The sequence below is a fragment of the Tachysurus vachellii genome, chromosome 26 (genome assembly GCF_030014155.1).
Source record: "Tachysurus vachellii isolate PV-2020 chromosome 26, HZAU_Pvac_v1, whole genome shotgun sequence".
Lineage (NCBI taxonomy): Eukaryota > Metazoa > Chordata > Actinopteri > Siluriformes > Bagridae > Tachysurus > Tachysurus vachellii.
Window position 1 is genome coordinate 10452687 of NC_083485.1, and position 12973 is coordinate 10465659.

Below are 12973 nucleotides of genomic sequence, written 5' to 3' on the forward strand. Positions count from 1 at the left end.
ACGCTTCCTGGGGCTGTTTCCTTCACATAGTTCTCGTCGCATTATTTATGAAGGATGATGTGAGCGCAAATTCATAGTATTAAAATTCATTTCATTAAAGCTGAAAGTCTATTTTTTACTGCAACGTTGGTGAGGAGGGAAAGAAAGTAAGAGGAAGAGAGACAGGGAGAGAGAGAGAGAGAGAGAGAGAGAGAGAGAGAGAGAGAGCATGGAAAATTCATCCCACCATTACTTTGATAGACTTGAAGGTGAAGATAAAGCTGAATTCGTCATGGCTTCTTATGCTGAAGCTTCAAAATGCAGCTGCAGTACTTTATTTAGCTTCAGGGTCTTCACACACGATCTAATCATGCCAATGTGTCATGTTTAGCTTCTAATCATGGCTAAAAAAAATTAATAAATTAAAAAAGGGCTGCCGGATCAATCAAAACCTTAGCTTCGACTAATACGTGAGGAGGCAAAAACACCTCAGTTCGATGGGTGGAAGAACTGTCCGAGAATCGTCTCCTCCGGTCAGGATTTCCCAACAACATGGCGATTATAATCGGTTCTGCCAGTGATCAGTTCTCCTTCATTGCACATTCACACAAAGTCTGATGATTCTCCCAGTCTATTAGTTTCCTTTACAAATGGTTGTAGAAAATATACATTCACTGTGTCCTCATTGACATTCACAAACCAAAAACTATTGTTTTCTATAATATGTAGCTATATTTAGACTTAACGCATGTCTAAATAAGCTGACGTAATGCAGCTCTATACAACAATGAACAATGTCTTCTGACTGCCTGTTGCACCACACACTGGCTGATGGTAGGATGATTTTTCCTAGGCACATTCAGTTGTAAACACTGTTCAAGAACCAGAACACGCAGGAACGTAGACTTCTTGACAAAACCGAGATCAAATTAAGGTTCAGCACAAAGCTGTCATAACTCTCCTGCTTACTGCAATGTTAAACATGCTGACAGATTATGGAGATGCTAAACAGAGTGGAATAATATCTAATATAACAAAATTCCAGATCTCTGTTAAAACATTGCAATAAACAGAAATGACTTTTTATTGACGTGCTTTACGTCTCTCAAGAAAGCAATAATTAGCGATTACTCCGTCAATTCCATTGGTCAATATTAATGCACATAAAAAGCTAATTAGATTAGATCGTTAGATTTGAGATCGTATGCAACTTGCTTCCAGCCTATCGTGGCCCCTAAATATTGCTGATTGAGAACAAAACCACCTGTAGCTTTGCAGGGGAAAAGAAGGGGGCATGATCAGAAATACATAAGGTGTGTTGTGTACACAATGATTCATTAGGGCAGAAAAAGAGTATACATGTTTGCAAGAACCCTCTTTGTTTACAATCCTCTATTTTTGCACAATGTACTGTATAGCATACAGAATGCACACTGGTCGGTGCTATTTTGTGCATCTGTCCTGTAGTGTTTTGTATTGTCTGCGTGCAGTCTTTTGTCTCGCACTGTTTACACACGATGCACTTTATGTGGCTAGGACAACTTACTTTAAGTCCTTAGCTCTGTTGTTTTATGTAGCACCAGGCTCCTGGAGAAACGCCGTTGTTGCTCTGCTCTGAAGCTAGAAAGCAGCTAATAATAAAGGCTTTATTTGGATTTATTTAAGAAAATAGGTTAAGAGAAAAAACACTACGAGATGCAACAATTTATTTTTGCTGATTTTATAACTGCAGACATCACTTTTCTAACTGATTACTTGATAGATAATACTACTGTAAATTATCCCAAGACTCCTTGCTTGCTATATCAAAAATCTAAACAAGAGTGGGAACCAAACCAATTTCCCATCTGAGCTGCTTGCATGCATAATCACACATTTCTGATGATGCCATGCAGGAAAAATGTAATCCATGAAGACAATGGATACAAAAATGTGTATTAAAAGTTATTCGATTAGAGAAACTGACAGATATTTGCATTGTTCGGACCACCTACCAGTACACTTATCTCTAACAGCGATGTATTTTCTTATATTTTATGGATCCGAAACAGGAATGTGCTTCAAAACACACAGCCAGTTCAATTACCTGTCAGCTCATCAAAGCATGTTGATTGTTGGTACATCCAACGTTGTTGACATAACGATCCTGCCGAGAGTCGTCCTTGCAGGCTAGCCAGCTAATTCTAACCAGATGGGGCTGCAATCTGGGGCATTTCTGACTTGTCCACCCAAAGACCACACACCAAAACAGAAGAAGAGCAATACAGTATACGACTAAACACTCTCCCTGCTCCTAATGACTCCCCTACTCTCACCTTCTTCATTGTTCCCCTAACGAGCCCATCCAGAGAGGTGAGGATCCCTGAACATGGAAAATTTGTGGAATTCTGCTAACTTCCCTTAGACTGAAGAAGCTACTGGGATGAGTAATAAAACGTTTCGATTGAACAAAACAGAAGTCCAGTTGACATGACTCAAGGTCAATGGACCAGCTAAAGAATTTATTATTTGTCCACCATTGTACTGTAACTAAATACTTATTTGGAGTATTTCTCATGATGAGGATATACTGCATGAGTGGAGGTAAATAATACAAGTCAGTGATTGGCCACAGCAGAAAACTATGAAAAAAACTAGCTTAAGCTTCACTGTTCTATGGCAGAGAACACCAGAGCAATTTTCAGCATTACACTGTATGAAAAACAACAACAACAACAACAACAACAACGGGTTCTTTGGATATGTCACTTTGCTTCCTGTGGAGCTTCTTCACGAGATCGTCATCAATGGAATCTTCGAACAGAGGCTTTTCCTAAACAGAATGGTAGAATATATACACTATGCTAGGGTGACAAGCTTAAGAAAAAAGGTTGACTCTCTTGATCTAATGAGTCTTTCCTACTGACTACAACGGGAAAGTTGAAAAGTTCTGTTTGGTTATCTAGGTCTTGTCACACAAAACCAAATGTAGTCAATCTCTCCAAGATTTCCAGGAAGTTATTTATTTTTTGTGGCCAAAAATGTTGAAATGTTTTTTGTGCTTTTTATTTTTTCTGAAAACTATTTGAATTGGTGAACTTGCACGATCTGATACATATGTAATAACATTCCGTTGGAGGTCTTTGGCTGGAGCATATTTGACACATCTTGGCCCAAATCTTGTGGGCATTTTGAAAAACCGCAAGCTGCTCTGAATATTATTGAATTTGCTTCAATGTGTTCATTTCTGCGATTGCAAAATTCCTTGAGGGAATGAAAGAAATAACCCAAAAAGTTCTCACAATGACCTTCCCCCCAGAGAGCTGCTCTTTCTTTTATTGGTACCGTTATGTAAATAAAAACATTAGTGATGGCACCACAGCTTATCGAACTGTTAGCTTGAAAAGTGCTACCTGCAAGCTCGAGGGGACAGGATCTGAATAAATTAAGAGGAAACTGAGGAAAGAAAACCCTTCTATAACTATGTACGTTAATCGATGCAGCACATAAAAGAAAACCAAGTGGATGAACAGAGAGATATTCTGGAGAGTATACAGGAGAGAACGTATGAATTCTGTCTGTTTGTACTGTATACGCGTTCGTTGGCCGTTATGACGTGGAAGAGCAGATGTGCTGAAATCTGATGTGAGCTGACTGCAAATTGAGCAGTGTGCCTCATCTTGGGTCGTGCTGCTGCCTACAGATCAGACTGGAAGGATGGTGACTCGTTAGTGCGGTGTGATTTACCGAATGACAGGAAAAGGCGGAAGCATGGGAAAGGATGTGCGCTGAATGAAAAAAGACATGTGGCAGTGTTATTCAGGGAAACCAGTGTGAGGGGTGTGTGCATGAATATGAGATGGGTTTTTTAAGGCATAGCAGGCTCACTGTGTGCATAGACGCACATTTACTTATGCTAGGTGACAGAGATGGAAGGTTTGAAAGGGAGAGAATGAAAATCTTGAAAATCAGAAGACGCTGTTATCTTGTCATCGTAAAGACAGAGCTCAAAGTCTTGGTCAGTGTGTGAGAGAGAGGGTGTGTGTGTGAGAGAAAGAGAGAGAGAGAGAGTGAGAGAGAGAGAGAGAGAGAGAGAGAGCGTGAGAGAGAGAAGGAACGCAGTAAAAGAAAGAGTGAAATCAGAGACAAATGTATGCGCATTTAAAGAATAGGAATTCCTGCCATTGTTACCATAACAACCAGAATCATACGAGTCATTTCACATTGCAAACAAGTAGCTATGTTGATTCAACATGTTAGTCAAGCCTCTTTTGTGATTTAAACAAGTCCTGAATGACGTCACTTTCAGCAAATGAAAGAACGACCGAAAGACAGAAAGACGCAAGAAAGCGACAAAGAAAAAAGTATCAATTTATACTAAAAATATTACCTGGATCCCCTTCACTTCATTCTAACCTCAGCTTTATTTAAAAAAAAATGACATAGGAAAAAAACGACAACATATAAATGTGCATTTTTATTTTTTTTTGCAAATATTTAAACGATAAATGAATTTTGTTTCTTTACAATACAAAGCCAACAAACATCTGCAAAATATATGCGAGAACTCAAAATACGATTAATAGTTCATATACATTCTTCTATTAAACTGATTATTACAGGAATTAATTCCTAAATTAATATCAGATAATGAAGAGGCTGCATTCTCAGCCTAAATATGATCTATTTATGGATTATTATCTTGCAAGTTGTTGATCATAAATCTCCCTCTAATTGCCATAGAAATGCATTAATTCCATCTATCTGTGTCCAATTCAAATTTGATCGTTTCCCCCCCACTGTATCGTATCTCCATCTCCTTTCTATTTTCTCTATGTCCTTGCTTTATAACCATATAGTGCAGTAAAAGGAGGGGGGCATGTTGTCAGTCAAACACTGGGAACACTGCTGATCTGAGATCTGCTCCTGTCTAAACAAACACAGACGGCAAACTAGTTGTAGAGCTTGGATAATTTAGAGAACCACAAATCAGCATGCACACACAAACACAAGCAGAACCACGAGCGCATCCTGATCTCCATACATGTACATGCAGATGCGCATGCAGACCGAGCACCAATGCAGCACACATAGCTATTAAAAACAAGAGGATCGGAGAAAGGCAGCATCACAGAGAAAAGGAGCAATCTGCAAAAAGAGGAGTTTACACACACACACACACACACACAGGGAGATGGGGATTCCCAGCGTATTGCTTTCACAGAAATAACAACGAGCCACAAGCATAGGATAAAAGCATCAGTATTCTCCAACACACACACACACACAAACGCACTCTTCTCATTCCTGATTCCCATTCACTCAGACAGCGACAGAGGTCTCTACTGCACATCCACATCTGCATGGCTACAGCATAACTGCCATTCAACCACCAACGTTGCCTGGTGACAGTAACCGTAGCAATATTGCCATCTTGTCTACCACCTGTGACTGTAGTATCGAAATCGTTCTCAGTAAAATGAGTGTGTGTGTGTGTGTATGTGTATGTGTGTGTACTCACTCAGATTTGACCAGTGCAGTTAGGGCCCGGCTGAAGAACCAACCTAGAAAGGGCAGGTCTTGTCCCTGAAAGCCCAGGCGTGGGGGCTCTCGCTGGGCAGCATGCGTATGCCGAGGGGCCCTTTCAGGCTCCTCAAAATTGGACGTGTCATCTTCGGCACGGAGCGAAGGAACGAAGGGAGGGACAGCTGGAAGAGGGAAGGAGTACAGAAAAGGACGATGAGGAATGGGAGAGAAAGAGAGTGTGTGTATGTGTATGTGTGAGAGAGAGAGAGAGAGAGACAGGCAGCAAGCAAGAGATGAAAACAGAGGGGGAGAAAGAAGGATGGAGGGAGGGAGGGAGTAGAGGGTCTCAGTGATGAGGTTCTAGTGCAGTAACTCACTCTCTCTCTCTCTCTCTCTCTCATTCTCCCTCCCTCTCCCTCACACACACACACTTTCTCTCTCCCTCACTGCAGCATAGCAGCTTCAGCTCACCAGCCTGAGTCACAGCCTAGGCTCTGGATCCGCACAACACACAGAACAGACAGACAGACGAACACAAACATCCATATTCTAAACATGTTACTACCTGCATTTACCCACAAATCTACAAATAATTAAAAAAAAAAAAAAAAACACATAGTACACTAAGCACACACAGTGTACCAATCTTTACAATGTAATACTACCTACTACCTGTGTTAAATAATTCAAAATAAACAAATAAATAAATAATAAAATAAATAAAGAAGATATGCACACACACCTCTACAACAAAAACATTAAAACATCCATATCCACACCCTGGGGTACGTTACCTGTATACCAACAGTAAAAACAACTGAGCACGCAGTTACAGCCAGGTTGGAGTTAAGAACAGTGTACCATTATAATGAATGGAGCAACAGTGGCAGTGCCAGGTTACTGTGGAAACTGCAATAATCCCACAGGACGTTAGTGTAACTGATTAATTACGAGGCAAAATTGATAATGACGCCTTCATCCTGACAACATTAAAAATCTTCACGATTTATAAATGTTTACATTTTAGTGCACTAGTTAATATTATGAAGTATATTAGTATATTAAGAAGCCATAAACATCAACATTAATATGCCATTGAATTAACTGATGTTTGTTCAAATATTAAATACCAATGCAGTTCCATAACCCATCATTTATCTTTATACACACTTATATGGTCAAAAATATGTGGACACCTGAACGTCACACTCATATGTGGTCCTTTACCAAACTTTTGGCACAAAGTTTGAAGCAAACAATTGTTTAATATTACCCAGAAAGGGCCAGTATGAGCGCAGGTTTTTAGGTCGACCTCTAAGAATCAACCCGTAGTATTTAGAAAACTAAGATAAACTAATTAAACAGGCGAAATCGGCTGCGGCTCTTGTTTGATTAGAATGCAAACCTCCAACCACACTGGCCCATGCACTTTGCAGATGCTAGAATATCTGATGTTAATAATATGCAGGATTATGAACATTCCCATAACTTGAACTCAGAGGCAGAAACCTGTTCCAGTATGACAACAGACTTGTATACAAATCCAACTCCATGAAGACATGGTATGTCAAGTTTGGTAGAAGAATTTCATTGTCCTGGCTTTAACCCTATTAAACACCATTGGAATGAACTGGAACACCGACTGCACCTCAGACATCACTGCCTGACCTTAATGATGCACTAATGGCTGAATGTCCACAGACATCCAATATCTAGAGGATGGTCTTCACAGAAGAGTGGAGGTTATTATAACAACAAATCTGGAATGGGATGGTTTGGATGGACCTTTGGTTATATAGATCATCACTGTTGTCAATTATCCAGCAATAACTTACTAACTATACATTTTGATGCTTTTAAAATGAATCAATATCTTCCGACCAATCCGATTGGAGAATTCTACAGTGTGGTAACATTCATTAATTCATATGCTCATAGTGGCTAGTATGGACTGGATTATTAATTACAGACCCTGGATTTAATGCACTTAATGGATTTAGTGGTGAATTTCTCTGTGCATAAAATCTGAACGTGCTCTACTTATGACAAATAGCTTCTTAAGTAATGTTCGTTAAAGAAACCTTTATATACAGCATTACCAATGGCTCAGTATTAAAAGAATCAAAAACCATTGGACATAAGCATTGGAAGTTGGACAGTTTCCCAGACGGTGATTAAGCCTAGCTGTAGATTAAAAGTCCCTTTGTATGGCTTGTACTCCAAAGACTGCAGTTCTCCATTATTTCAATCAGAAGTACATTATGGATGCTAGTATTTCTTTTTTTTTTTTTTTTTTTTTTTTTTTTTAAGATTTATCTTCATGGTCTTCCACATAACTAATCAATGCAATGTCATCCAGGGGCATCGAAAAAGAAATACTCATGATGTTCTTCAAGTAGCACTACAGACAAAAATATTACATCACAATTCATGAAGACATTTCAATAATACAACCAGAAAAATTCCACTGTTGCATTTTGCATTAAAACATTCTATATATAGACAATAATGTCTTTATTTACAGCTCTGAATAGCTTAAGAAATAAGGTACAATTAAAAAAAAAAGCATACAAAATTTCAACATTTAACAATTTAAGATTCAGTGCTAAAGTTTGCATACATTGAAAGAACTTGTTAAACATTGCCATTTATTTGGAAAATATGACTGATAATGCAAAATAATTTTTTTCTTATTTAAAGACAGTGGTCACGTTAAGTCATTAATGATCACATAGTTGTTTGAGTACTTTTTTAAAACCTAATGACACACAAAGGTTTAAATGGCTATTAAAGGGAAGCATCCACACCTGCGACATTTGGAGAGATGAGACCAAAATTGAACGTTATAATCACAACACTATGTTCGGAGAGGAGTCAACAAGGCCTACTGTGAAACGTACACCATCCCCACTGTAAAGCATGGTGGTGGATCTCTGATGTTTTGGGGCTGTGTGAGCTCCAGTGGCATAGGGAAGTTAGTAAAAATCGATGGCAGGATGAATGCAGCATGTTATCAGAAAATCCGAGCAGACAATTTGCATTCTACAGCACGAAAGCTGCACGTGGGACGATCTCGGCTGATTCAAAGCACAAGGCAAGGTTGACCCTCCAATGGCTACAGTGGAAAAAGCTGAAGGTTCACAGTCTCCTGACCTCGATATCATTGAGCCACTTTGGGGAGATCTCAAACGTGCAGTTTGTGCAAGACAACCAAAACATTTACAGGAAACGGAGGCATTCTGCCAAGATGAATAACTACTAGAAGAATATTCTTCTAGGTGTTAGGAATACTCAGATATACAAAAGCAGCAATCATAGGAATAACAATTCATTTCATAGACTTCTTACATTCTTATATACATGTAGTGTAGAACTTTCATAGTAAAATAATTAGAGCTATTTAACTGTGTAGGTTAAGAACTTGTACTGGACACTTTATATCAAAGCATTTGGTATAAGTCTTGATTGTGCTAAAGACTTATTACTATACTTATTATAGCATACAGAAAGAAGGTTTCTCCAAGTGGGCTTAAAGTTAAACAATCACTTTTGTGCCACTGATTATTATTAACTGCAAAGTAATAACTGTAGTAACGGTCAGCTAGGAAATACAAGTGAGATACCATATTAGGGCTGTAGTTATGGTTGATATCATGAACCAACATCCAGCAGAATGGTTAAAATTCAAACCAAATGTTTAAATCTAAGGTAATAAGGGTTGCAGAGACTGAGGAGCTTCATTAAAAAAAGAAGCGACACTGCTCTGTTTCACGAATACCACCGTTACTCTGAAAATATAACAGAATTGATGTCCATGGCAGCTGACCATACACTACAGACATATAAGACAGAGATTAGGTTTACGTTTCAGTCATACAGAGTCTTTCTTAGCAATTGATCAACACATCTGAGGTAAAAATTTCTAGCATGCTTGTCTTGTTGTTTTTACATTGTACTATGAAAGACTTAACAGCTGTGTTCTAGCTACATACATGTAACTCGTTGTTACGGAGTGATGGACAAGAAAAGTAATATTTTTATATAACTTTTTACAAAAACAGGACTTTTCCCCCCCAAGCTTGCTACAGCATATGTAAATGTACACAAACACACATACAGAGAGAGAGATTAATGACTCTTCCATTAGACACAAAGCTCATCATGAAAAGCAGTGATTAATGTTGTCTAGACAGATGTACACACATACACAGAAACAAAGACAGACACACACTGAGAAGAAGCCTGGAGGGTAAGCAATACATTAACTGCATGCTGTAGTCAGGCTATATAGACCACCAAAATAAGCATCACTGTTTAGATTAAACAGCAACTTTAGTTTGAAGTACAACAACAAATGCAGTTAGCCAAATATCACTTTCATTTGTCTCTAACTTTTTATCAGGGTTTACACTCTGGCCTATGAGGGATGGTCAGCCATTTTGATGGATGACCATCCCCTTTTTTGCCAGCTTTTTCTAACTGGCAAAAATAAATAAATAAAATAAATTGGATATTTCTAATAGGATTTATGGTACATGAGGTGCTCCCAGTTGATGTTCCCATATTTCAAACAAGCAAGCAAATTGATGAAGTCCTAACTTCATGAGTACTAACTGGATTTCTATAATCATTCCCCCTTCAGCAAAATCTTTGAGGCTTTGCTTTTAAAAGAATCCTTTAAAATTTCACTAGACACATATTAGGACAGAATGAAAGAAAGTGTTCTGAAACCAAACTCAGACACACTAATATTAGATACTGGCTGTTAATATAATGTTCTGTGTTTCCATTATAGTGTTCCCACTGTTTTTGTTGTCCTGGATAATCAACTATATTAAGCACTATAAGCCTAATGATCATTACATGGTATGATGAGCAGTGCTTACATCCCCACATGCCCCAAACCAACACCCCCACATATGCTGCAAGCGATTCAGGAATTTTAATCATTGCTGGTCTGAACTGAATTCAAGTGCTTTTATGTATGCTCCATATCTTCACACCAATACCAATGGTTCATCTAACGATCTCATCAGAGTTTTTGCCATTAAAATATATAACACAAATCACGTATCCTGTATTATCTCCCATAAATTATCAGCACTGGATGTGTGAAGTACTATATATAGTATTTGTGTTGGCGGATGTGTGTATAAGATGTGTTGCATTGTCTGGGCAGAAACAATCAAGATGTCCCTCTGAGAACACCTGCATGCCTCGTAAAGCATAAACGTTGACGCATACATGGACAGACACAGACAGGAAAACAACAGACAGTAACCCAGTTCACCCCTAAATCCACCCACTACACTCCATTAGCGAGCAAATCCTCTGATCACGCACAGCAATAGCGATCATTAGGGACGCAAATAAAGAAATGGCCAACAGCTTATGGTATTTGTTTGCTATTCTCAGAAACGGCTGCTGCGAAACAGCTGAGATCCCTTTCAAATTCTGAGCAACCACCTATCCTCTTTTAGCAGTGAAGGAGATCTCTCTGAAACATCTCATTTCGACTCTGTATATAGCCCATTAACTATTCCTAAAGATAGCGCAGTTTATGTAAAGTGCCCTAAAGGGACACTGTTAAATCCTCACCGTGTCTGAGGCTGCTCCAGTCGACAGTAGAGAAGAAGGGGTGAGAACGCAGGCCCTCGTAGCCGAGCCGATCCCGTGCCACACACAGCAAACTCTGCACAAGGTCCAGGAACTGAGAGCTGGCCTTGGGATCCTCAGGGAACTTCAGATAGCGCTTAAAGGTAAGGAAACAAACAATGTAAACATGAGATGATATTTTTTACTTGAAAATTAATGCTGAATCATGTATTATGGTTTAGTGTGTATGTATGTATGTATGTATGTATGTATGTATGTATATGTGTATATATATATATACACATTATGCTCAGCATAAATGAGTACACCCCCTTTAAAAAGTAACATTTTAAACAATATCTCAATGAACACAAAACAATTGTCCAAAATGTTGAAAAGACTAAGTTTAATATAACATCGGTTTACCTCATAACATGAAAGTAAAGTTAATAATTTATTTTAAAATACACATTTTTCAGTTTAACTCAAATTAGGGTGATGCATAAATGAGTACAGCCCACTGAAAGTGTCTGGGGCAAAGCAAAATTTTAGACTACAAATCTAATTTAACAAGAATTCAACCACAGGTGAGTCTAATTATTCATTACTCAGGTTTCCAGTAGACAGTTGACTATAAAAAGGTGTTAGGCTACATCCACCACATGGAAGAGAAATGTCACAAGACCTGAGAGAGAAAATAATTTCTCTACACCAGAAAGGTGAAGGCTACAAAAAGATCAGCAAAGCTTTTTATCAGTCAGAATACTGTAGCAAAAATGGTACAAAAATTAAAAAAGATGGAACTGCAACCATCTCACAGACACGTCCAGGCCGTCCAAGGAAGTTAACAACTCGAGAAGAGCGTCTTCTGATAAGAAGGGTTGAAGAAAATCGGCATGCAAGATCACTGCAGTTATCTAAAGAAGTAGAAAGCCAAACTGGGAAGACTATTTCCCGTGACACAATACGGCGTACACTGCACAGGAATGCCATGGATGGGTACCGTCCATGAAAGAAACCTCTCCTAAAGGCCAGGCACAAAATAGCCCATCTAGAGTTTGCCAAGGCCCATCATGACAAAGATGAAGACTACTGGGACTCTGTACTCTGGAGTGATGAGACCAAGATAAATGTTTTTCGAACTGATGGCTTCAAAACTGTATGGCGTCACAAAGGTGAGGAATACAAAGAAAAATGCATGGTGCCTACAGTGAAACATGGTGTGGTGGCAGTATCCTTATGTGGGGCTGCATGAGTGCTGCTGGTGTCGGGGAGCTGCATTTCACTGATGGTATCATGAATTCACAGATGTACTGCTCTATACTGAAAGAGAAGATGCTACCATCACTCCGGGCCCTTGGTCGTTGTGCACTTTTCCAAGATGACAATAATCCTAAACACACATCTAAGGCCACTGTTGGATTTCTGAAGAAGAACAGGGTAAAAGTGATTCAGTGACCAAGTATGTCTCCTGATCTGAAGCCAATTGAACACCTATGGGGGAATTCTGAAGAGAAAAGTTGAGCATCACTCTCCATCCAGCATCCAATCTCTAAAAGAGGTCATTCTTGAAGAATGGAAAAAGTTGGATGTTGCAAAATGTCGTCAGCTTGTCCATTCCATGCCTAGAATACTTGGTGCTGTCATTAACAATCATGGAGGCCATACAAAGTACTAGATGTAGTCTACTTGTTGTGGGGTGTATTGAACATTATATATTAACAACCCTTTGGGCATAATAGTATGAAGCAAAACATCTTAAAGTATACTCTAGGATCTTAAAATATACTTCTTTGGCTTTAACAGTCATCATAAGGCCTTAATAAGTTGACAAATCATGATTGCAGACACCTATGCAATACATAATTAAACAAATAAATAAATCAATCAATAA

The 12973-nt window shown here is 38.7% G+C and overlaps 1 protein-coding gene across 6 annotated transcripts in view; it reads right to left on the reverse strand.

Moving 5' to 3' along the window:
- The window catches only part of cita (citron rho-interacting serine/threonine kinase a), a 70650-nt gene that overhangs the window by 45034 nt on the left and 12643 nt on the right, over positions 1-12973 (reverse strand). For all 6 annotated transcript variants that reach the window (XM_060862765.1, XM_060862764.1, XM_060862762.1 and 3 more), the window contains exons 9-10: positions 11083-11236; positions 5480-5666 (exon numbers count right to left, since the gene is read on the reverse strand). In XM_060862765.1, the coding sequence (XP_060718748.1) occupies positions 5480-5666; positions 11083-11236 (341 nt within the window). The remainder of the gene's footprint in view (positions 1-5479; positions 5667-11082; positions 11237-12973) is intronic.